The sequence below is a fragment of the Bos grunniens genome, chromosome 18, assembly GCF_055505025.1.
Source record: "Bos grunniens cultivar Pamir isolate PY7600 chromosome 18, Bosgru_T2T1.0, whole genome shotgun sequence".
Lineage (NCBI taxonomy): Eukaryota > Metazoa > Chordata > Mammalia > Artiodactyla > Bovidae > Bos > Bos grunniens.
The window spans coordinates 60,740,979-60,767,500 of NC_141182.1; the positions used below are offsets into that span (position 1 = coordinate 60,740,979).

The 26,522-nt window shown below is 41.9% G+C and overlaps 1 protein-coding gene and 1 pseudogene across 5 annotated transcripts; both read right to left on the reverse strand.

Annotated features, from left to right (window-relative positions):
• Window positions 1-1,790: 1,790 nt before the first annotated feature.
• On the reverse strand, window positions 1,791-21,553 carry LOC147354514 (KRAB domain-containing protein 5-like). Of its 4 annotated transcripts, XM_086354366.1 has the most exons (5): window positions 21,001-21,553; window positions 16,107-16,233; window positions 15,524-15,616; window positions 4,885-5,022; window positions 1,791-2,573 (listed from the first exon to the last, which is right to left on the reverse strand). In XM_086354366.1, exons 2-5 carry the CDS (start codon window positions 16,225-16,227, stop codon window positions 2,455-2,457), a joined length of 471 nt encoding a protein of 156 aa, XP_086210492.1. In that variant the 5' UTR covers window positions 16,228-16,233; window positions 21,001-21,553; the 3' UTR covers window positions 1,791-2,454. The 4 variants fall into 4 exon arrangements, 2 of the variants coding, with proteins under 2 accessions (XP_086210492.1, XP_086210493.1); XR_015146480.1 differs by lacking the exons at window positions 15,524-15,616; window positions 16,107-16,233; window positions 21,001-21,553 and adding an exon at window positions 9,432-9,719; XR_015146481.1 differs by lacking the exons at window positions 1,791-2,573; window positions 4,885-5,022; window positions 21,001-21,553 and adding an exon at window positions 9,583-9,719 and having other exon boundaries at window positions 16,107-16,153.
• Window positions 7,689-9,442, reverse strand: LOC147354515 (uncharacterized; annotated as a pseudogene). The gene has a single exon (XR_015146474.1). The product of XR_015146474.1 is annotated as an uncharacterized LOC147354515 (transcript).
• Window positions 21,554-26,522: the final 4,969 nt, after the last annotated feature.

Here is a 26,522-nt window from a genome sequence, read left to right on the forward strand (position 1 = left end):
AAGTGGGCCATGGGAAGGATCACTATGAATAAAGCTAGTGGAGGTGATAGAATTCCAGTTGAGCTGTTTCAAGTCCTAAAAGATGATGTTGCGCAAGTGCTGCACACAGTATGCCAGCTAATTTGGAAACCTCAGTAGTGGCCACAGGACTGGAAAAGGTCAGTTTTCATTCCAATCCCAAAGAAAAACAATGCCAAAGAATGATGAAACTAACACAATTGCACTCATTTCACGTACTACAAAAGTAAGGTTCAAAATTCTCCAAGTGTGGCATCAACAGTATGTGAACCGAGAACGTCCAGACGTTGAAGCTGGATTTGCAAAAGGCAGAGGAACCAGAGATTAAATTGCCAACATCCATTGAATCATAGAAAAAGCAAGAGAGTTCCAGAAAAACATCCACTTATGCTTTATTGACTACGCCACAGCCTTTGATGGTGTGGATCAAAACAAAGTGGAAAATTCTTAACAAGATGGGACTACCAGACCACCTTACCTGCCTCCTCAGAAATCTGTATGCAAGTCAAAAAGAAACAGTACTGGAGATGAACAATGGACTAGTTCCAAATTGGGAAAGGAATATGTCAAGACTGCCTATTATCACCCTGCTTGTGTAACTTATATGCAGAGTACAACATGCAGGAGCTCTCAGCTCGGTCCCTGGGTTGGGAAGATCCCCTAGAGAAGGGAATGGCTACCCACTCCAGTATTCTGGCCTGAAGAAGTCCATGGATTGTATAGTCCATAGGGTCACAAAGAGTTGGTCAGAACTGAGTGACTTTCACTTTCACTTTGCATCATGTGAAATGTCAGGCTTGAAGAAACACAAACTGGAATCAAGAGAGGGAGAAATATCAATAACCGCAGATATACAGATGACACGACCCTAATTGCAGAAAGCAAAGAGGAACTGAAGAGTCTCTTAATGAAACTGAAAGAGAGGAGTGAAAAAGTTGGCTTCAAACTCAGCATTTAGAAAACTAAAATCACGGCATCTGGTCCCATCACTTCATGGCAAATAGATGGGAAAACAATCCAAACAGTGACAGACTTTCTGTTCTTGGGCTTCAAAATCACTGCAGATCGTGACTTCAACCATGAAAGTAGAAAACGCTTGCTCCTTGGAAGGAAAGCTATGAGCAATGTAGAAGCATACCAAAAAATAGAGACATTCCTTTGCAGACAAATGTCTGTGTACTCAAAGATATGGTTTTTCCAATAGTCACGTATGGATGTGAGAGTTGAACCATAAAGTAGGCTGAGCATCGAAGAATTGATGCTTTTGAACTGTGGTGTTGGAGAAGACACTTGAGAGTCTCTTAGACTGCAAGGACTCTATTCTGAAGGAAAGCAATCCGGAATATTCGTTGGAAGGACTGATGCTAAAGCTGAAGCTCCAATACTTTGACAATCTGATGTGAAGAACTGATGCACTGGAAAATATCCTGATGCTGGGTAAGACTGAGGGCAGGAGGAGAAGGGGACGACAGAGGATGAGATGGTTGGATGGCATCACTGACTCGATGAACGTGAGTTTGAGCAGGGTCTGAGAGTTGGTGATGGACACGGAAGCCTGGCATGCTGTAGTCCATGGGGTCCCAAAGAGTTGGACACGACTGAGCCACAGAACTGAACTGACTGATCGGTATAATTGATTCTCTTTGCTATACAGTAGTACAAAATTGTAAAACAGCTATATTCCAATTAGAACTTTTTAAACTAATTTCTTTATATAATCTAGAAATGTTTATAACTTGAATCAAGTATTAATAATATGGTGCAAAATGTGCTAAGCATTTATGCCAGTTTATTTTAAAATTCTATGAGGTAATTGAATATAGTAAATATTTTTCATTTTAGAATTGGGGCAAATACACTTAAGATATTTAATATGAGATCATATAAGGAAAAGAGAAACTTTGTAGTCAACCTGAGATGTGCAGTCTTTCATTTTCGGGAGGTTTTGCTTTCTGTAGTGAAAAAAGCTTTTGAATTTGAAATTTATTTAGAAGGTCCTTCTAGCTCCCTGTGGATAGGAAGTTATAAATCAGAAAACAAAAACCTGTCCCCAGTATTCCTAGTAATTTAGGAGTTTGTCTACCACTTCACTCACACATTTTTGGCTAGAGGTACAAAGAAACTTTAAAAGGACTGTCATACAGTTACCCAAAATGGGCAGTTTTCCTAGGACCCCCAGAAATGGAAGAGCACCCAATGAATGCAGTTTCTCACAAGACAAGAGGAGGCTTCTAGTTCACACTGTGATGAAGGAAAGTAATCACTGGAGATGAATTCATGAATGATTTAAGAGAGACTAGGGCAGGTGATACATTTCTATGACAGCAGTGGACACAAACCCAGGTTTTCCAAAATCAATTCCACTGAAGATGATCTTCCAAAACCACCTGACGAAGGATGACTTCCTCTAGGTCCTTGGACCTCTTATCTGAGTCATCATCTCCATCCATTCATACATACTGGGAATATGGCTGTTGTCTCCATTCTCCTTATATTCCTGGGATCGTTCAGTTGCTCCAGAAAGGTGATCAGGTCCAGCTTAGAGCCCACAAGACCTGTTCATCAGAGAAAGGAATATTTGTGTTTCAGAGACTCATCAGTGTCCAATCCAATATGTGTTCAGTTGAGACGAGAACACAAGAGACAATGTTAATACAGCCTGGAAAATGATTTCCCCAAATCCTTTATTCAAATCACCTATATAACACTAACAAATACATAACACCAGATCCTGAGATACTGGTCAAGTACTACGAAGGCAAAGTAAGTGTGTAACTGTGAACTTGACCCAGAGGGATGGTATGGGGAGGGAGGTTCAGGATGGGGAACACGTGTACACCTGTGGCAGATGCATGTTGATGTATGGCAAAACCAATAAAATATTGTAAAGTAAAAATAATAATTAAAAAAAATCTAAAAAAAAGGAAAAAAAATAAAAAATAACAGGGGTGTCTATTTAATACTACAGAGCTTATACAATTACCACTAACCTAGAATGCAGTGATAGGTTCCAGTGAAGGGTGTCAGATTCATGATCTCCAAACAAGAAGATTTAACTTTGGGACCAGAGAACAGGCACCAGAGCTGATCGCTGAAGACCATTTGTGTAGCACAGTTTTATTAAAGTGAAAAAGGGACAGAGAAGTTTCTGACGTAGACATCAGAAGGGGGTGGAGAGTGCCCCCCTTGCTAGTCTAAGCAAGGGAGCTATATACTTTTTTAATCAGTAATTACAATAAATCAAAAGAATGTCTCAAGGTTGTACAAATTTTACCAGACCCACTCCCACAATCCTAAAGGAAATCAGTTCTGAATATACATTGGAAGTACTGATGCTGAAACTAAGACTCCAATACTTTGGCAAGCTGATGCGAAGAGCTAACTTATTTCAAAAGACCCTGATACTGGGAAAGATTGAATGCGGGAGGAGAAGGGGACGACAGAGGATGAGATGGTTGGATGGCATCACCGACTCAATGGGTTTGAGTAAACTCCGCGAGTTGGTGATGGACAGGGAGGCTTGGTGTGCTGCAATCCATGGGGTTGCAAATAGTCAGACAAGACTGAGCAACTGAACTGAACTGAACCAGACCCTCTCCCATAATATAAATTCTAAGATATCAGGATTAGTCAGAAGGTTTTCAGGAAGGAGAAACTGTGCTCAAGCAGGATACATTTTGTTATATAATCCCTAGTACAGAGTTTAAACCGAGTTGTTTGTTGTTTAATCATCAGTTCTGGGCTTAAAGAAAAAGTCCTGTGTCTAAGACTCATAAAGACATAAAAAAGTCATTTTATGTGTCTAAGACCAAGGAATGTAAAGGGAAAAAAGGTATTTGTCTTTTCCTCCTTTAGAATTGCAGACCCCTATTTCCTCCGCGAGAGTCCCAGACTACCACCCTCCCCCTTCCTCCTCAGGACCCTGGACTTCTTATCAACCTGCCTAGGAATTGACTCTCACAGAAGGAGGCAGAGTACATCAAGGAAGAAAAAGGTTACCAGCATAATGAATTATCCTGAAGCCTTTCTTTCCAAATTCATACATACCCATTTCCCTTAGAAAGGAGAGATTTCAAACTCCTGTGGGAATCAAAAATTTTCAGAAACATTCTAGAAATGATGGAACCAAAACCCAGTAGGTAGATAAGGGATTCTGGAAGGAAGCTGTCATCATCTAAGCAGGCCAGCTTCCTATAGTTCTCTAACATCACGTCCCTGTACAATGCCCATTGAAAGTTTTGTGGAAAACTCTGGACCACTGAGTTGAGTCACTGGGCTTCCCAGCTGGCTCAGTGGTAAAGAATCTGCCTGCCAGTGCTGGAGATGCGGCTTCAGTCTCGGGGTGGAGAGAATCCCGGGGAGGAGGAAATGGCAACCCACTGCAGAATTCTTGCCCGGAAAATCCCATGGACAGAAGAGAGTTGATTCTATGTATAATGGCACTTTCAAACTCTGTTCTAAATATCTAAATTGCATGCAGGTGCTGTCATTACTGCATTTCCCAACGTCCCTAAAATCCCAACACCAAACCACATCCCAGTGGGAGTAAGGATAGGAGTGACGCCAAATGCTGATCTCTCACAAAAAGAATATTTTCAACAGTTGAAAGTCGCTGATTGACGTTGAGAATTTATCATGCTCCATAGAAAGCGAAAATGCAGACAATGGAGCAAAGGGTCTGGGACAGCAGGAAGTAGTCTAAAGGGCTGGTCTGCACTATCATAATAAGAAATAGGAAAAAATAAGATGATAATAAATGCCCGGGAAGAAAAATTAGGAGCAGAGAGCTAAAGGCTTGCATATTCTCACTGGGGCATTTTAGGAGGAAAAGCAGACACAGCCCGAAACCCAGGACAGGATATTTACCTGAGAAGCTGCCATTTACTTCTCTTCTTCCTCCTGCTCTGTCTTCTCTGGGGATATTACGCTGCAAACACACTTCTGAGTTTTGAGAAAATACCTTGGAGGGCATCAACACAACTTTATATTCTGCAACCACCGCTCCTACAAACAAAAGGATTTTGAAAAGCTGAGAATACCGACCTCTCCTGTCCTCTGTCTCAGGAGAGATTCAGGAACAATGAATTTCTACCTGGAGACCAGCCTGTGAACTCATTTCTTGATTGTTCTCTCCCCATAGAGAGCTCCTAACACTCTGCTCACACAGATGATGTGAGCTGACTGACTTCCTCCGTCCAAATACAGCTAGACCAACCCTGCTGCCTCTCCTCAGACTGACTCCGGGGCTCAGCTCTCAGATGATCCAGATGGACCAGGAGCTACGTCCTTAACCTGGGCCTCTGCTTAGAATCTCCTGGAACACTTCCTACAAACCACCCTGATACTCCCACAGGAGCACACAGAACTCTGTTGGGAGGGCATCAGTGAGGTCATTTCTGAAACGGGTCACGTAATCCTGATGGAGGGGAAGATTTAGGGCAGGAAATTCTGAGAGAGGTTAAAGCTTGAATCAGGCAGAGAAAACAAGAGTACTTGCAGTTCAGCTTTTACACTTTACCCTGAGTGAAGTGCCTCAGGCTCTCCAGGCTGAGTGTGGGTTAATTCACTTAAACCAAGTCAAGGATTCTGGTGAGCACTGTGAGGGTGTTGAAAGGTTGCTGTTCAACCAAAAAAGACCCCTGGATTCTTGGCCTCCTGAGGAGAAGAATTCAATCTGGGACCAGAGATGAGGCTTGATCGCTCAGAGCTTTTGTGTAATAAAGTTTTATTAAAGTATAAAAGAGATAGAGAAAGCTTCTGACATAGACTTCAGAAGGGGGCAGAAAGAGTGCCCCCTTGCTAGTGTTAGCAAAGGAGTTACATACTTTTATTTAGTTATTCCAGTGAATCGAAAGACTGTCTGGAGGTTGTAAAGACCTCACTAGACCCACTCCCATAATTTACATTTTAAGACAAGAAAATTAGCCACAAAGTGTTTTTCCAGAGAGTGTCCTCAAGCAGGATAAAACTACATTTGTCCTTTCTTCCTCCTTGAGAATTCCAGACCCCTCTCTCCTTGGGGACCCCTGGACTTATCAACCTGCCTAGAAATTGACTCTCTCAGTGTGATTGAACGGGGGTCTGTGGATAGACCCTGAGGTCCAGCAAGACTGCTGGTCTCAAGGAAGGGGTTCATCTAGTGCATGTGCTCACAAGACTGGCTGGTGTGAGCTCAAGGACCTGCAGGCTGCCTGATCCCCAGACAGATGCTGAGGCAGCAACATCATGGAGCAGTTTAGGGAAACTGTCAACAATACTCTGTATCATCTTTCTTACTAGAATCATCCCAGTGTCTAAGTAGTTACAAAATGAAAGACGAGATACAACCTAGAAATGATGGAATGTACATGAAGTTATGAGAAATTTAAATCCAGTGAGTAAACTAATTTCCCCATATGCCATCCTTGTGTGTTATCGAACAGTTAATTGCGGTCTCTTCACTACAACCTTAAATAAGGTGGGCGAGGTTGCTGTTGGTGGTGGGTTAACATTTCATTCATTACAACAACCGAAACAATAAAAGCCATTCACTTTTATGAATAACCATGTATTAAATTTCACACATAGTTGAAATAAAACCTTTTACAATCCGCGGTATGATCCATGATTAAATACAGATCAAAAGTACGGAGAAAGATATTCAATTTTTGATATAATGATGTGAGATTTCTGATTTCCACGGCTTACCAAACAAAGACTAGGAAGCACTTAGCAAGCATGATATGCACCAATTCCATGCCTTTTCCAGGAAGGGTTTCTTACGTTTCTAGGTTATTGCTGTCTTGATTTCAACACTGTCAAGTAATAATCATGACTTGTGTTGATATTATAAAGATACATCAATATTGCAGTGAACTGTCATTGTGTTCTTCTTACAAATGAAGGATATTACTATTGAAACATTACAACGAACTTCTGACTTACTTTAACACACGGAAAGATTAAACGATCACTTACTTCATGGCAACCTCCAGATATTTCACGTCAACGACAAACACCTCTATTTAAATGCTCATTGTCCATTTTACATTATGCTATTCTCAAACTTCTAATGGAGATTAGATAGAAATGGTTGCAACACAATATAAAAAGGCTAATCTTTAATAAACCATCAAAAACCTATGTTTGCAAACACACTAGAAAGAAAGCATAACGTGGATTATTTGAGTGGTGAATTACATTCACTCCAAATAACCTCACATCACATCATTATTAACAGGCATATATACATTGCTAAGAACTGTAATGTTCTAACCATCAACCTTCATCTCACGATTCATGCTAAAATATCCATTTTCCATCAGTTTTAACTATGGAGTGCTCCCTGCAGTCATTCTCCTTCAGAGAAACTTCTGAAAACAAAGTTGATGAAATGCCTTCTAGTACGCATATTTCGGAGAAGGCGATGGCACCCCACTCCAGTACTCTTGCCTGGAAAATCCCATGGATGGAGGAGCCTGCTGGGCTGCAGTCCTTGGGGTCGAAAAGAGTCGGACATGACTGAGCTACTTCACTTTTCACTTTCATGCATTGCGAAGGAAATGGCAACCCACTCCAGTGTTCTTGCCTGGAGAATCCCAGGGACGGGGGAGCCTGGTGGGCTGCTGTCTACGGGGTCGCACAGAGTCAGACACGACTGTAGCGACTTAGCAGCAGGAGCACGCATCTTTACTTCGATTTAACTTTGATTAAATACCTTTCTATATATTTGTTGCATCACTTCCATTGGTTTCTTATATAAACTCTTGTGTTTTCTGATGCATGTTTAGGGCAAACCTCTTCCATCACTTGTTCCATTACTAGGGCTTCTCTCAAGTGTGTGTTCTCAGATGTTTAGTGAGATTACTACTATGACTAAAGGCTTTGTCACATTCTGTACATTTATAACGTCTCTCTCCAGTTGAATTCGCTGATGTTGAGTAAGATGTGAGCACTAAATAAAGGCTTTGTTACATTCTGTACATTTATAAGGTCTCTCCCCAGAATGAATTAGCTGATGTCGAGTAAGAAGTGAGGGACGATGAAAGGCTTTGTTACATTCTTTACATTTATAAGGTTTCTCTCCAGTATGAACTTGCAAATGTGTAGTAAGAATTGAATTCCGATTAAAGGTTTTGCCACATTCTGTACATTTATACGGTCTCTCCCCAGTATGAGTTTGCTGATGCTTAGTAAGACTAGAACGCTTAATGAAGGCCTTGCCACTTTCTGTACCTTTATAACATCTATCCCAAGTATGAATTCGGTGACATTGAGTAAGGACTGAACTCGTAATAAAGGCTTTGCCATATTCTTTACATGTATAAGGTCTCTCTCCAGGATGAATTTGCTGATGTTCAGTAAGATGTGAGCCACGGATAAAGGCTTTGTTACATTCTTTACATTTATAAGGCTTCTCTCCAGTATGAATTCGCTGATGATAGGTTAGCTGTGAGTAGCAGATAAAGGCTTTGCTACATTCTGTACATTTGTAAGGCTTCTCTCCCGTATGAATTCGCCAATGTTGAATAAGATTTGAGTTGTGATTAAAGGCTTTGCCACATTCTGTACTTTATAAGGTTTCTCTCCAGCGTCAATTCTCTGATGTTTAGTAAGAAGTGAGCTATGGTTAAATGCCTTGGTACATTCTGTACCTTCGAAAGGTTTCCTTCCTGTATGAATTTTCTTATGTCTACTTAGATGGCATGAGTTACTAAATACTTTCCCACATATCTTACACTTGTTTTCTTTCTGTGGATTGTGAACAGTCTGCTGTTGAATAAGTTCTAAAGACTGATTAGAAACCTTCCCATATTCAGTACAAGTCCTCTCTTCAGTACAAGTACTCTTATCTAGAGAAAAACCTGACATTTGATCAAAGGTATTTCTACATTTATTACTTTTAGAACCCTTGTTTGATGTTTCGGAACCCTGATGTTTCAAAAGGTTTGAGTCTCCTTCAACCCTATACTCATTTTCTTTGCCCGAATACCTTCTCAGTCCACCATTAATACTCTTGCAATTATTGGAGCTGGAGCTGTTACTTAAGGTCTGACTCATTTTATTACATATGGAAAGTTGTTGTGTATTAACCATATCACAATATTTAGTGAACAATGATGGCTGGATTATGTCTCCTCCATTATTATCAACATTATATATCACGGAATGGAGAGAAAATATCTGTCGGGGGAAGAAAAATGACTCTCTGCTCACGGATCTCTCAAATTGATTAGATAGTGAATTTTCCCACTCATTGTTAAATTTTATGTGTTCAGACATCCTTGAATGTATGTTTAGTAGAAGCCTACATTCACAATTGTCTGAATGAGGATTTGCAGTAGAGACTAAATTACCTTCCATATTTTCCACATGTCCCTTCAGAGAATATGTAGGTTTCAAAAAAGGATGGAAATCTTTTCTTAAATACTTACACTTCTCGGCAGATATTTAAGATTGAAGTTGCTGTTTTTCCCAGTTTGACTCACGTTGCTCATTGCTTTTGGCAGTAATGTTAGCATTATGTGTAACTGTCTCCATTTCCTTATTTCCATAAAAACATCCTCTCTGTCTTTCATATACCCTTGTATATTCCCAGTCTTTCATTAAATTTAAGTTTCTGAGGTGAAATATTTGATATATTCCTAGGTTTGCTTTTGGGAATACATCCTCTAACGCTGGATTCTTTGGCATCAAATCCTGGGTGTCTTGTGGAGACATAGCTGAAAGATACCAAATAACAAGTAATTTTCCCTGTTATTCTCAGTGAATATCTTTAAAGATTTAAAGAAAATTGATGACCATTAGCTAGTTTAAAAATAAAATAGAGACCGAAGGATCAAGATGCCAGAGGCTTAGGCAGATGTGGAGCTCATTTCTCTCTCCACAAATGAATGAGAAATGGAACAATTCTCTTGGAGCCCAGCTGAACAGTAGCAGAGGCCCTTGGATATCTGAAAGGACAAGAAAGATTCCTGCTGAGCCAGGTAGGACAAAAGAAAGAAGAAGGAAAAAGAAGAGGAGAGGAAGTGGGTTGGGGCCTGTAACCCTCCCGGGAGATGAAAGCGAGGAGATGTCTCCATATCCGGGGAAGACTCTCACTGGGGGAGCTCAGTTTGGACAGAAGGCAAGCCTCATTCTCTGTGTGAAGAAAACATGGCAACCAGCGTGCGGCAGCAGGACAGAGTGAGACCTGCACACAGGGTGCTGACCCCAGCCCTGCCTACCCAGCCTTAGAGGCATGTCCACCAATGCAGACAAGGGCTGAGTGCTGAAATGTGGGGTTTGTAGAGCGGACCGAGGCAGAGGACTACTGTTGGCTATGAGGAAACATCCTGAAGGGATGGCCATGATGGAGGAGCTCTGCAAACAAGATGCTTGTGGTGAAGCCTGAACCACCATAGAGCAGAATGCCATTGGTGAGTGACGCCCAAACAAGAAGCCCACGCATCCCTTGTCCCTTGTGCCGGCTTCTGCTCTCCAAGGACTATGAAGAACTCCACCCACGTAGGACTTTTGAGCCCCCAGACACGGCCTCTCCCATCCATCTCCTCCACAATCAGCAGAATCCTGTGCTCGGGGGCAGCTTCAGGAGAAGACACTTGTGAGTTGGCCACACACACAGATGGAGCTGAAAGCACACGTGAAACCCAGGGATAAAGAAGAAACCTGAAACCTCTCCTTGGAGCAACACAAGCCATGGGCTTACACCCACAACCGGCCTTGTAACCTCAGCCCCTACAGAGCATCTGAATCAACAACCAGGGCTCTCCCAGTCATGGCAGGTGTAGCTTTAGCAGCTGTAGACTTTGTGGGCTTCTACACAAGGGGGCTGGGCCAGGACAGAGCCAGAGGTGCCCCGTAGCACCACAGCGGATTCAGCTGCACACCCAAGGCAATCCCAGGACCTGACTTCACTGAATCTGTGCTGGTGACCTTGCAAAAAAAACATCTGAGAGCCACCAGGGCCATGTGCCATCATGCCCATGGTTAAGGTGGTCTAAGTGCAGTGCCAACACTCCATATCACGAGAGCCTGCAGAACGCATGAGAGGGGACACCAGAGCACACCCTGAGGTGAACACTCCTAGAGGAGTAATACTCAGTGACTTCTCTCCCAGTGGGTGTGCTCCAATCCCACCTGCCTGGCACCACAGATCAGATTCACAGCGAAGACTCAGATCTGGGGGCTCTATTACCCCACGCAGGGAGCAGGCACCACCAGAGACAGGGCAGTAACAACCACAGAACAAGGGGGAAACAGCCCTGAATATCCCCAGCAGGTTCTGGTCACAGTTAACAGCAATCAAAGCACAGATCAAGAGAGGATAAGGGCACAAACCTCTGGACCATCCTCACCTACTAAGGTGCAGATACCAGAAGGAAGATTAACTAGGTTTCTGCACCCTTCTAAACAGAGACCACACACAGAATGCTGGACAAAATGAGATGGCAAAGAAATAGGTTATAGGGGAAGAAACAAGATAATAACCTCCAAGGACCACTGAATTAAGAGGTGATAGTGAAAGGTTGTTGTTGAATCATGTGAATACACCGGGCTTCTTGGCCCCCGGAGGAGAAGAATTCAATCCGGGGCCAGAGACGAGGCTTGATCGCTCAGAGCTTTTGTGTAATAAAGTTTTACTGAAGTATAAAGGAGATAGAGAAAGCTTCTGACATAGGCATCAGAAGGGGGCAGAAAGAGTACCCGCCTGCTAGTCTTCAGCTGGATGTTATGTAGTCACTAGCAGTCTGTTAATGAAAGAAAGGAATGTCTTAAAATTCAGAATGGCACCAGGCCCCTCACCCATAAGATGCATTTTGGGATAGTCTTGGCGCCAAATGGTTTATCCTGGGCCATAAAATGATTAACTTGAATCTTGAAGAAGGACAGATCACCATACAAATAGTTTCATTTACATAGATTAGGAGAACAATATCCATACTGGTTTGTTAAGTAGGTTCTGGGCCAAGAGGAGGAACCGACTTGGAGACAGAGTTTGGGGTAAAGGCATAGTACATTAGCATAGCTTAAGACGAACATTTCCATAAGAAAAAGGCATTGATTATCTCTAGGCTCAAGAATAGCTAACTTCAGGGGAAACCAGGTGTCATTATGGCAACACAGTATTTTAAGAGAAACCTCCCTTTAAATTTGTATAGAGAAGGAAAAAATATTGCTAGTTTGTTTCTTCCTGCCACTTAAGACAGATAAAAATGTCTGACACTTGCAGGCTGTTTCCTCCATTTGGAGACCCCTGGCCTTCCTGCCTGTTACCCTCTCAATAGTCAATCTAATGATTACTTCTTGCTTTTAGTCATCTTAAGTGGAGACACCAAACACTTTCAAAAATCCTAGGTGCCTAGTAATTCTTTAATGCACTTCTTGCCACACATGTTTCTGAGAATGTTCTATTCGGTCTTTCAATCTAAAAATCATAGATCATAGTGACAGAGAACTAAGCAGAAACTGAGGACACATAAGACTGTGTCCAAGGAAGCTGAATAGAAATAAGATAAACTTAATATACTACTGGTTTTAAGAAATTAAATAAGAAGAGAGACTTTAAAACTATAATTGAAAGAGGGAATTCTACTCATTGCTCTGTGGAGACCTAAATGGGAAGGAAATCAATAGAATGCTAAAGACTAGAGATCTCCTTAAGAATATTAGAGGTATTGGGAATATTTCATGCAAAGATGGGAACAATAAAGGACAGAAACGGGATGGACCTAAAAGAAGTAGAAGATATTAAGAGAAATTGGCAAGGATACATGGAATAAGTATACAAAAAAGATCTTAATGACCGAGATAACCACGATGGTGTGATCACTCACCTAGTAACAGACATCCCGGCATCCAAAGTCAAGTCAGCCTTAGAAGGCATGACGACCAACAAAGCTGATGGAACTCCAGCTGAGCTATTTCAAGTCCTAAAAGATGATAATGCTAAAGTTCTGCAACTCGATAGGACGGCAAATTTGGAAAACTCAGCAGTGGCCTCAGGATGGGAAAAGGTCAGTTTTCATTCCAATCACAAATAAAGGCATCATGGAAAAAGAAAGAGAGTTCCAGAAAAACATGTCTTTCTGCTTTATTGACTATGCCAAAGCCTTTGACTGTGTGGATCACAATAAACTGTGGAAAATTCTTGAAGAGATGGGAATACCAGACCACCTGGTCTGCCTCTTGAGAAATCTGTATGCAGGTCAGGAAGCAACAGTTAGAACTGGACATGGAACAACAGACTGGTTCCAAATAGGAAAAGGAGTTCGTCAAGGCTGTATATTGTCACCCTGTTTATTTAACTTATATGCAGAGTACATCAAGAGAAACGCTGGACTGGATGAAACACAAGCTGGAATGAAGATTGCTGGGAGAAATATCAATAACCTCAGATATGCAGATGACACCAGCCTTATGGCAGAAAGTGAAGAGGAACTAAAAAGCCTCTTGATGAAGGTGGAAGAGGAGAGTGAAAAAGTTGGCTTAAAGCTCAACATTCAGAAAACGAAGATCATGGTATCTGGTCCCATCACTTCATGGGAAATAGATGGAGAAACAGTGGAAATAGTGTCAGACTTTATTCTTTGGGGCTCCAAAATCACTGCAGATGGTGACTGCAGCCATGAAATTAAAAGATGCTTACTCCTCGGAAAGAAAGTTATGACCAACCTAGATAGCATATTCTGCCGGGAGCAGGAGCTCCGCCCCTGGAAGAGGTCATGGGGAAGGAGGCTCGGCATAGGCAAAGGCGGGATTGAGCCTCAGGAGTCCCCCTGGAAATTCTCGAGCATCTACCCCCAAAACCAGAGTCTGCCTACTTTCTGCTTTGTGCTCTCACCTACACCTCTGACTTTTCGGGGGGCTGTCCCCCACTAACTCTCTCCGAAAAAAGAATTAACTTACAGCTCCAGTTAATAATTCCTGGGTGTGACAGTGTTTCAACCTACAAACTCCTTTGGAAGTCCTCTAGCCTGCCTGAATAGGTTTTTCCAGCCACATGTGATTGTTCAGAGCTTCCCAACAGTGAGAGGCATGAGATGTTCTAAACTGTCTGAATACAGATTCCTTTGAGCAGTTAAAAGATTGATTAGAAATTGTATTGGTGAAGGGTTTTTCACTTGTTGCACCATTGTTTGCTGCTAAGTTTCCATATCCCTTACCTGCTGTGTCCCTGGCAGTGTATTGATTAATATAATTGGTGTAAGTAGTAGCTTTAATGTTTGTAATCTTGGACCCTTGAGTTAATTCTTTTTCTTGTTATAGCCCACCACACCTTTGCCCTATAGGAATGCAACTTTAATGCTTTTGGAGGGTGGCACCTGACTTTAGAATAATCACCTTTAGAGAAAAATAAGTTTCTTAAAATGTTAACAGGCCTCTGGGCCAGAAGATGATGCAAATCACCTAAACTTTTGCATATGATAAGTTTGCAGGAAGAAAGCCTGGCTTACTGCATGACTCTACCCCTTCCCCCATTATCCTCTATGCATAACTTAAGGTATAAAAACTACTTTGGAAAATAAAGTGCGGGCCTTGGTCACGGAAACTTGGTCTCCCCATGTCATACTTTCTCTCACCTTCTGGCTGAATTATTCAGCCTCTTTTCTCCACTGAATTTCCTCACTGAGCTATCCTTATTTCAGCCTCTTTTCTCCACTGAATTTCTTCACTAAGCTATCCTTATTTAACCACTCCTTATATCCTTAATTAATGTTTACTTAAGCAATTCTTTCCTGATCCTCACCGACACCATCCCCGCTTCGAATTCCCTGGATCCACCGGGGCTGGACCCCGGCCATATTCAAAAGCAGAGACATTACTTTGCCAACAAAGGTTTGTCTAGTCAAGGCTATGGTTTTTCCTGTGGTCATGTATGTATGTGAGAGTTGGACTGTGAAGAAGGCTGAGCGCCGAAGAATTGACACTTTTGAACTGTGGTGTTGGAGAAGACTCTTGAGAGTCCCTTGGACTGCAAGGAGATCCAACCAGTCCATTCTGAAGGAGATCAGCCCTGGGATTTCTTTGGAAGGAATGCTGCTAAAGCTGAAACTCCAGTACTTTGGCCACCTCATGCGAAGAGTTGACTCTTTGGAAAGTTCTCTGATGCTGGGAGGGATTAGGGGCAAGAGGAGAAGGAGACGACAGAGGATGAGATGGCTGGATGGCATCACTGATGCAATGGACATGAGTTTGAGTGAACTCCGGGAGTTGGTGATGGACAGGGATGCCTGGCGTACTGCGATTCATGGGGTTGCAAAGAGTCAGACACGACTGAGCAACTGATCTGATCTGATCTGATCTGTGATGGGGAAAAGAAATCACTGGAGATAAATTCATGAATGATTTCAGAGAGAGAATGGGGCAGGTGATACATTTCTATCACAGTAGTAGACACAAACCCAGGTTTTTGAAAACCATTTCCATTGAAGCAAATCTCCCAACACCACGTGATGAAGGATGAGTTCCTCGCTGCTCCTCAGACCTCTCATCTGAGTCATCATCTCCATCTATTCATACCTACCTGGGCAAATGGCTGTTGTCTCCATTCTCCTCATATTCCTGGGATCCTTCCATTGCTCCAGAAAGGCGACCAGGTCCAGCATAGACACAAGCCCTATTTATCAGAGAAAGGAATATTTGTGTTGTTAGAGATCCATCAGTATCGAATCCAATATGTATTCAGGTGAAACGACAACGCATTTTGTTCTAGAAAATGATTTCCTTAAATACTTTATTCAAAGCAGCTATACAAGACTAACACACATCTAACAATCAGATCCTGAGATTCTGGTCAAGTAGTACTAAGCCAAAGTAAGTGGTGTCAATGTGAAATTAAGAGAGGGTACAACTATTTAATACCACAAAACTTACACAATTACCACGAACCTAGAAGGAAGGACGCAGAGTACATCAAAGAAGAAAAACGTCACCCGTATAACGAATCATCATGAAGCCTTTCTTTCTAAACTCACAAATACCCATTTTCCCCTAGAAAGCAGAGATCTGAAACTGTGCGAAGCAGAAAATTTCAGAAGACATTCTTGACATGATGGAACTAAAACCCAGTGGGTAGATAAGGGATTCTGGAAGGCAGTTATCCTCACCCAAGGAGGCCAGGTTCCCGTACTTCTCTAACATCACGTCTCTGTACAATTCCCGCTGATCGAGGTCCAGGCATTCCCACTTCTCTTGAGTGAAGTCTATGGCCACATCCTGGAACGTCATTCGTCCCTGAAATACAAAGTACAGGTGCCATGTGGCCATGGGAAGACTTTGCAATGTGACCCAAGATGAAAATGGCAAGTTCAGAGAACTAGTCGTGATTTAGTGGCTTGGCTGGCATTACAAAATACACTTTTTACACAGTACTCCTTCCTACCCAATTTCTAATATGAAGAAAAAAAGATGAGTTATTGATCTACAAGCCATTAGGGAGACTAGTTTCATCTGAAAGAGCAATTATAAAATAATCAGGGCAGTATGAGCATATTTATTCTTCAGTGTTCTACTCGTGTGACATAGGATAAATTGTTTATCAAAGAAACAGGATTTTTTTTTTTTTTTTTTTTTTAAGTGTAGTCTGATCCAAGAGTTCTGATGTCTGGCCAAAGTGCCACATTTTTAGCAAGGTTATTTGAGTTAGTAATGTTGAAAATTCTGCTCGATGAATGACGATTTTGAACCACAACAAAATAGAATAGTAAGGTAAGAATTCATGCTTAAGTTGAAATTCTAATTGTTTTACAGATTTTAACAGGTCTAATAGGATAGTAACCTTTCTTGTGGTCTGGGGTCGTGTTGGAAAAGAATTTCCAGACACGAGACAAAATGAGAGTTTATTAGAATGGGGGATGTTGTTAGAACAGTTGGCCAGCTCAAGGGAGAATGGATGTTCAACAGGGGTCCTTAGTCCACTTTCATAGACAGGGTACAAGGAGTGGGACAGGGGTCTTGCAGATCATTTGATGAATGGATGAGGCACCTATACTGGGTGGGGGATGTGTAAGAAAAATACTTTCTCCTTATGGGGTAGGAGGGGAGACCGTTTATAATGCTGAGAAGGACCTGAAATCCATCAACAGTTACAACATGGGGGAGGGAAAGATGCTAATGAGTCTTGTTTTTCCATTCCTGCATTCCAAGACCCTCCTTGGTTTTATCTAGTCTTTTGTCCCTGCATCATCACATACCTCCCTCTCTTTATTTTTAGGGGCAATTCTTTGGCCCTTGTTGATACCCTGCTCATGTCTAACTATTTATCCATTTCCCTTCTCACACATTTGGGAATCCAGTTTCAGGGAAAATGGAGCAATGACCGCTCTGGCTTCTTCAGGCTGAGCCGGGGTGCCATGGGGCTCTGGGTTCCCTTTACCTACTCAGTCAGGGACCATTTATGGAGGGAGATGAGAGTCCACTGAATGATAAGGTGAGTTGTTTCAGCATTGTTTAGGTGTTGTTCAGGGAATATTCTTGCACGACCACTTGGAAATTTGTGGTATTTTAGAAGAAACAAACTTTACAAGAAAGTTAAAGGTACATGGCCCAAAGATTAGAGGCTAGCCAGGAAAACCAGAACCAGACATTGGTTCGTGATGTGTTTCTCTAGGTACAAGAAGCAGCAAGAATTTGGGCTCATAAAATCTTTACATGAAAACATCTGACCTTCGGAAGGCCAGTTCTGGGTTTTTCCCAGAGCACAGAGTTCCTTGTTTCTGATCTCTACTCTGAACTCCTTTCGGGGGGTGTTGCAAGTCAGGAGCTTGCAGTGGTCATGATGTCATCTTTGTAGAGACAGCTGGCAGAGTCCAGTCAGCAGGGTCCCTTCATAGCCACATATTTAACCATGCTTTGGGGGCATTTCTTGTCCATTGTGTCCTACAGCACTGGCAAGACTCATTCCCAGGTCTAGGGAAAGTTCCATTGATAGGCCACTCAATGTGCTACTTCTAGAGCAGGCCTTGTGAGTAGCAAAAGCCTCTGGACCATACCTGTCTTACAGCATCTAGGTCCTGGAAAATATTCCCTCTTTTTGCTTCTTCCCATATCTAGAGTTACATTATTACAATCATTGATAGCATGTGGAGCTGCATATCAGCATTTTATCACAGGCTCAGTCACACATTTAGTAACCTAAGAAACAATCTTCTGAAGTAAGCGACATAGAAAATAATTTAGCTATGGCTAGCAATTATTAGTCAGGTCGTAAGTAAAAATGATAAGTCAAGCACTTTCATTAAGTAGAGCTCAGTATACCACAGGTCATCTGACTTCATTTGTTAAATGACTATAGCCAGATCTTAATCTCCTGGTTGTACATCATGGAGCATCTAATCTTTATCTGAAGATTGCTTCCTGAGATTACCTTTAGAAACAAACTTAGAGTGTCCTTTTTAATAACTTAATTAAATCTTTTAGAAATATAACATAAGAATGAGCTATCATAACTTAATTAAATCTTTTAGAAATATAACATAAGAATGAACTATCTCAGAAGTGAGGCTTAGTAAACACTACACTTTAATTAGCAAAACTAGAAACTTAGTTTAACAATGAACAGAACTTACTACTCAGTGAAACATTTTTTTCTTTATGAGGGCATTAACCCTGTAGCCAGGGAAGGCTTTAACCCATCAAATAGAAATGAGGTTTGTCAGGGAGCTGGGAAAAGCCAGGCAGCCATGTTAGATTTCCCACAGCCTGAGTCTTTGATTTACAGCTACTGTTCACCCATTTTTAATTCCCCAATTTAGGAGCAGACTATGGCCATGTTTTAAGGACATCAAGATGGCAAAAGTCTAACCATGAGGGGTTATGTTTGTAGAAGAAGAATGAGCTTTGTCTACATGTACCATAATCTTAAGTAATGCTTATTTACTTTACCAAAGTAACAAAATATTTTAAAACTGAATATAAATGACTTAAAGGCAAAAAATTCATAATCTCTTATTGAAAGCTGCATTCTAAGAAAACTTTGTTCTATTAACATAGAGACTAGACTAAATTCCAGTCTGGTACCAGCTTCAGTTCAGTTCAGTCGCTCAGTCGTGTCTGAATCTTTGCGACCCCATGAATTGCAGCACATCAGACCTCCCTGTCCATCACCGACTCCCGGAGTTTACTCAAACTCATGTCCATCGAGTCAGTGATGCCATCCAGCCATCTAACCTATGTCGTCCCCTTCTCCTCCTGCCCCCAATCCCTCCCAGCATCAGAGACTTTCCCAATGAGTCAACTCTTCGCATGAGGTGGCCAAAGTATTGGAGTGTCAGCTTTAGCATCAGTCCTTCCAATGAACACCCAGGACTGATCTCCTTTAGAATGGACTGGTTGGTATCTCTGATTTTCTTGAAGAGATCTTTTGTCTTTCTCATTCTATTGTTTTCCTCTATTTCTTTGCATTGATCACTGAGGCAGGCTTTCTTATCTCTCCATGCTATTCTTTGGAACTCTGCATTCAAATGGGGACATCTTTCCTTTTCTCCTTTGCTTTTGGCTTCTCTTCTTTTCACAGCTATTTGTAAAGGCCTCCTCAGATAGCCATTTTGCCTTTTTGCATCAGATAGCAAACAAAACTTGTTTATCGGTTAACCTCAGAAAAATCCTTTCCATAAATCTTGAAATAGCAGTATTCTTACAAAGGCATCAGAGTGAAACCATAGAAGTCATGTTTAAATCTGATTGAACTGCAATTGACAATGTAGCCTGGTCACTGCTGTGACTTTAACACTGTAACAGGATAAGTAGAATTATAGTTGACCACATTTTATTAGGGCATATCAGATCTATGTATGACTTCCACATCATTCTAGGATATCTATATTAGTAGCATCAACCATATAGCACAATCTGAGAAGATTTATCACCCCTTCAACCATACTTCCCATGTAATTTAACATATCCAATGAACCCAGGTAGTTTAATAGCTCCCTGGGATATCTCAGGGGCCCTCTGAAGCATTCCAAAGTCAGCTAGAAGTCAAGTCATTTAGGAAGTTTTGTGGACAAATATCAAAGGGGGTTATAACAGTCAGATAAAATCATGTAGATCACTGGGAAATAATATATTCACTTAGCCAAAGTAACAAAGAAGATTTCAAAGGTAAACCTAGAACAGATCACTTTAGAGGTAAAGAAACTTAAAATCCATTATCAAAGGCAGCTCAACATCTCAAGAAAACATGTATTTATGCACAAAACTCTTCCCTTGGGGTCCACTTTCCATAAAACTTAATCACTTTCTGTACCCATTACTTTGTTCTCCCATGCTGAAAGAGCCACCTCTAAGTCAGACCTACTTTCTTTTCTCTTCATAAAATATAATTTCTTTTCTCATACCTTCTTTACTGAAAATACACATGCTACTTTCCTTAAGCAGCCTAGAAGTTAAGCATTCTGTGGATTGGTGAACATAAATACCAGTGATAATTTCTGAAAAAAATATTCTAGAGAACATCTCAGGATGGCATCAAGCATTATTCATGAATAGTCCAACATCTCTACTTTCTCTGTAAGAGGAAGTTAGTTCTCAGTAATGAATGTTTCAGAATGTTATTTTATTTGCAAATGACCTAGCTAGTCAATAAACTTCCATCACTTAGTTTGGCACAGCCCTAGAAAGTCAGGTTACCAAAATCTAGAGAATGTTTTAGAGAGACATTTCTAAAGTATAATTATTCTTAAAAGAGTTTCTCTGAAAGATCATGTCTGTTTTACATTTTCTTTGAAGTTCTTTTTTTTTTTTTTTTTTTCTTCCCCTTTCCTAGAGGTACTTTCCTGGTTGAGAAACTTGTAACAGATATAAAAATATAACAATATGTAAGTAATAATAAACCTAGGCACAATGAAAATACTGTGCTTAATGACTCTTAGACATATCTACATTAGATTAGTAAACAAACATTAATGCTAGATATTTAATATTTCCCAGTTCACATGAATCTGAAATTCATTTAGATAAATTTTTCTTGGAGTTAGAATTGTCTGATTTGTAAGCACTTACCTTCCTTTAGGTGAAGTGAGTAAAGTCGCTCAGTCATGTCCGACTCTTTGTGACCCCGTGAACTGTAGCCCACCAGGCTCCTCCGTCCATGGGATTCTTCAGGCAAGAACACTGGAGTGGGTTGCCGTTTCCTTCTCCAGGGGATCTTCCCAACCCAGGGATCGAACCCAAGTCTCCTGCATTGCGGGCAGATGCTTTAACCTCTGAGCCATCAGGGAAGCCCTTTAGGCCATTTAAATTAGAACTCATTAGAGCTTCAGCAATATTATATATAAAAAAAAAAGCACACTGAGACATACATAAATCCAGACAGACAGAGATTTCATAGTTTCCTGCTCAAGATTTAAAACATCTCTTTGACCGTTTGTTTGTTTCTTTGTTTGGCTTGAAGTTCTGATTTGCCCAAGACTGAGTCAGGTCTCAGGCAAAGTGGGCAGTGACATTCAAGGACATGGAAAGGGTTAACTACAAGCTTTTCCCTAGGCAGGCCTTTTAACAAGCTGCTGCTGCTGCTGCTAAGTCACTTCCATCGTGTCCAACTCGGTGCGACCCCATAGACGGTAGCCCACCGGGCTCCCCCATCCCTGGGATTCTCCAGGCAAGAGTACTGGAGTGGGTTGCCATTTCCTTCTCCAAGCTAGTTGTTAACAAGCTAGTTGTTTTAAAATGTATATGCAAAAAGAACCGGTTTTGCAGTTTCCAAGGGAAAGAAACTTTCATTTTAACCAGTTTTCTCCAGAGTCTAAAGAATATCAGGGCCATCCTGTGTCAAAAAGTTATCTTTCCTTTCTGTAGTCTTAGTTTTATAGCTAAAATATAGACCAAATTATGCTCAAACTGACTTTGATATCAGGGGCATTTCAGCTGATAAAAATTTTGGACTGTCCCTGTGGTGGAAAGTGAGGTCTTTGTCCCATCAGAAGAATCTGAAGGGTTAAGGGAATTTGCAGGACTAGGGGAACCTTGGTCCTTGGCAGCCCTGAGAAAACAGAAGTACTCATAAGGGAATTCTTTAGAATGTTCAGGCGTGGGGGAAGCTTGGTTCCCTCTCCACGTGAGAGATAAGCTTCCTTAGAAAGGGATACTTTAGAAATGTTGGGACAGTTTTTGATCCTTCAGGCTTTTGAATATAGAAGAAACCTGGACCAAAGGGAACCTCAGAATCCTTTCCTAGAGATCATGTGGATATGAAAGATCACATAGAGCTCATCTAGGAAATCTGTTGGAGACAGACAGAGGGACAGGAGACAGGGAGGCAACAGAACATAAGGAAATTCTGAGTCCTTTCCTGTCTTTTGGCAAAACCTAGTGAGCCATTCAGAGGCCATTTTTGGGGGTCCTCTGTTTGTTTTGGAGCCAGGCCTTTTGGAGGGTCAAAAGTATCCAGTTTCTGAGAATGTAGCCAAGGGTTGAGTATGAGAGAGCCTCCTGGGATGTAACAGAACCCACTCATAGCCTATCTACCATAGAATGCGAGTACTGAGAGTCACTGGCTGACAGAAAGACGTCCCTTTTCCCCTAGTGGTCTCTCCGTGTGACTGAGGGCACAGAATGGCCGAGCGGCCCAACAGTCACATCCAACAGTCAGAGAAGACCTCTGAGAACCAAGCAGCTAGCCACCAGGTGACACGGGCAGAGAAAGACAGAGATTCCTGGGAGCAACCAGGTGACTCACCATTTGGCGATTTCCTGAAACGTGGAAGGCACTCTTGGGATGGCTCAGAGGCAATACCCAGGCTTCTGTAAATCAATCCAAACCAAAAGGGAAAGAAGAGAAAGTGACAGGGAAGAAGGCTGAGGAATCCGCCGAACAATATATCCGGGAGGCAGTGGCCTGGGAAGAATGCTCTGTGTTTTGCTTTAACCACTATGAGCCTGACATGGTGGATGGCAGCTGTCTTGCTGTGGGTGGATGCCCTTGTGGCCTGATCCATTCTGTACACCCCCATCCTTACATGGAAGTCTTTCTGTGGCAGGAGCCCTAATGGCTTTTACATGTCTGATCTGTGCCCACAGAATATTGGTTGGCATAGTCCTCACTTGCAAAAAAACAAAGGAGAGACCCTCACCCATTCAAGTCACAGATACTTTGGGCGCAGTGAGCAGTGGAGCGTTTGGAACACACCAGAGGGTAACCCTGGCCAGCATTCCTCAGTTGCCACCAGAGAAGTTGCCTGTTGGAAGAGGGTCCCTGTGAGAAAGGAGAAGTGAGGGCGTTGGGGGGGGTGGTGGTGGTGGTGTGGGGGGTGGGGGGTGGGTGCGAGGGCGGGGCAAGAGACTCCAAGTCCCTGAACAAGCCAGAAAAATGTTATGGTCTGGGTGCTGGTTGGAAAAGAATTTCCAGACATGAGACAATACGGGTTTGGTTTTTCAGTTTCTGCATTCTAAGACCCTCCTTGGTTTTATCTGCTCTTCACTCTTTGGGTAACCACAACCTTGGCAGAAAGAATCATTTTAACTATTTAGTATATGCTCTGTATCTTTCTGATTGCTTTTATCAGAGTCTTGAAAGTGCAAGAGAAATAACTAAAAATCAGTAATGTTGCTCTTGTACTTTTTGGCACATATTTTAACAAATAGCCATTAAATAGCAGAGCTTAAACGTTACTTCAGTTTATGTACTTTAGACTTTAACTAATAAAACACAGATTCACAGAGACAACTCTAAGATAAGTTGATAGAAGTTTCTGTAACTGGAAAGAATACTAAAGGCAAGAAAAGTTTTAGCTACTCAGTCATGTCCCATTCTTAGTGACCCCATGGACTCTAACTTGCCAGATTCCTCTGTCCAAGAAATTCCCAAGCAGGAATACTGGAACGGGTAGTCATTCCGTTCCACAGAAGTTCTTCAGAAAAACAAAGCAAAAAGAAAAGAAGAAGAAGAAAAAATTGATCAAGTCATGTTAATATTTTCATACACACAATTCAGTTCAGTTGCTCAGTCGTATCCCTCTTTTTGCGATCCCATGACCAGAAGCCAGGCCTCCTGGTCCATCACCAACTCCCGGAGCCTACTCAAACTCATCTCCATGGAGTACAGACATACACTCAAATGGGGCTATATGCTCATTTAGGGGGAAGAGAGACATTTTCATGTCACTAAACTCAGGTAATTTTGAATGTAGTAATATGTACATAATGTTAGAGGACGATATTCTTTACTTGCAGTGAGCTGTATTTTAAATTTTAATACAGTTGAGCATAGATTAGGACTAATACGATTCTTGTAAACATTTTGGAAAATAAAAAACTGTGAAAAGACTCTGTGATGTGAGCATGGAGTGTACTGGAAAAGATCAGACCTGGGCTTGGGATGAAAACCGCCATTCCCCAAACCCAGCATCTCTGCTAAACACACATGAGTGTTCATTTTCCAAAGCAGAAAGAAGGTAAGAAGACAGGAAGTTACTTCATTAATTGTGATAGTTTAGGCACATCCCTCATTTTTCTTTCCAAGACACTTGTTCAAGTCAAGTGGAAGAAAACAAATTCACAGCATGGGAATCTCACAGAAACACTTAAACCAGTGAACATGAGTCACGGGGTACAAGTACAGGGAGGTGGTAAAAAGACTGTGTCTGTGATTTGAGCCTGGAGTGTTCTGGAAACATCACACCTGGGCTTGAGTGATCAATTCCCCTACCCCGAAAACCCACTATCTATAATCAACACAATGAGTGTTCATTCTCAGAAGCAAAGAGAAACCAAGAAGATGGGGAGTTTCTCCATTAACTATGAGCATTTCCACACATTCCTTCTTCCTTTTTTCCACAACCTTGTTTAAAGAGAGAGAGAGAAGTATGAACTTCATAGTCTCATGATGTCAGAGTGACGTCTCCAGAACCAGTGGGCATCAGATGTCACGGTGTAAATGAATCACATGAAAGATGCACAATCACTGCCTGGGCATTCTGGAATTAACAATGAAATTATAACTTGAATCTAACATTTAAAACTGTCAATTTTATGCAAATTTCATTTCACATATACTTCCCCTGTTTAGTATCCTAATAATGCATTTAAGTAGTAAGACTCAGCAATGCAAAGGACAGCATCTCCTAGTTTTCTTTTTATTTCTGAAAATTTCCTGAAAAACTGTGGACCTCTGAGTTGAGTCACTGGGCTTCCCAGCTGGCTCAGTGGTAAAGAATCTGCCTGCCAATGCTGGAGATGTAGTTTCAGTCTCAGGGTGGAGAGAAACCCCAGGATGAGGAAATGGGATCCCACTGCAAAATTCTTGCCTGGAAAATCCCATGGACAGAAGAGAGTTGGTTCTTTGTATAATGGCATTTTCAAACTCTGTTTTAAATATCTATATTGCACACAGGTGCTAAGTCATCACTGCATTTCGCAACGTCCCTAAAATCCCAACACCAAACCACATCCCAGTGGGAGTGAGGATAGGAGTGACTCCCCATGCTGATCTCTCACAGAAATAATAGTTTCAACAGTTGAAAGTCGCTGATTCACGTTGAGAATTCATCATGCTCCATAGAAAGCGAGGATGCAGACAATGGAGCAAAGGCTCTGGGACACAAGGAAGTCTAACGGGCTGGTCTTCACTATGATAAGAAGAAATGGGACGAAATAAGGTGATGAGATACCCGGGAAGAAAAACTAGGAGCAGAAAGCTAAAGGCTTGCAGATTCTCATTTGGGCACTTCAGGAAGAAAAGCAGATGCAGCCCCAGACCCAGGACAGGATATTTACCTGAGAAGTTGCCATTTCCTCCTCTTCTTCCTCCTGCTCTGTCTTTTCTAGGGATATTATGCTGCAAACGCACTTCTGAGGTTTGAGAAAATACCGTTGAGGGCATCACAACAGCTCTTTAACCTGCAACCAATGCTCCTACAGACAGAAGGGCTTTGAAAAGCTGAGAAGACCGACCTCTCCTGTCCTCTGTCTCAGGAGAGATTTGGGAACAATAAATTCCTACCTGGAGACCAGCCTGTGAACTTATTTCTTGATTGTTCTCTCACCATAGAGAGCTCCTAAAACTCTGCTCTCACAGGTGATGTGAGCTGACTGACTTTCTCTGTCCAAATCCAGCTAAACCAACCCTGTTGCCTCTCCATGGACGAAGCCAGGGCTCAGCTCTCACAGATGGATCAGGAGGCACTTCCTTAACCCGGGCCTCTGCTTAGAATGGCCTGGAGCACTTCCTAGACACCACAGTGATGCTCCCACAGGACCAACATAGAACTCTGTTGGGAGAGCATCAGTGAGGTCAGTTCCTGACACTGTTCATGTGATCCTGATGGGAAACCAGATGGAAACTACTTGGCTAAAGATTCTTTCTGAACCATTTCAATGAATACAAATCCCTGGTGGTCAGGTCCCCACTCCAAGAAGTTATCACTCTGCAGGTCTACAGTGTGGCCATTAATGGAGTCATCAGCAAATCCCACTTTTTTCTGATGTTTCTTCTCCCAAACCAATGTTCAGGAGTCCTGAGCTCAAAGCCTCACACTCACCACACCTAAGACCTCTCTGTAGGGGAGGATTTCGGGCAGGGATTTCTG

Excerpts from the sequence above, each read along its gene's own strand:
- LOC147354514 (XM_086354366.1), bottom strand. The coding sequence starts at position 16,227 with ATGACGTTCCAGGATGTGGCCATAGACTTCACTCAAGAGAAGTGGGAA. Across the intron at positions 5,023-15,523 it reads GACAACAGCCATTTGCCCAG|GAGCGGTGGTTGCAGAATAT; the intron begins GTAGGTATGAAT and ends TTTTGTTTGTAG. Across the intron at positions 2,574-4,884 it reads AGTAAATGGCAGCTTCTCAG|GTCTTGTGGGCTCTAAGCTG; the intron begins GTAAATATCCTG and ends TCTGATGAACAG.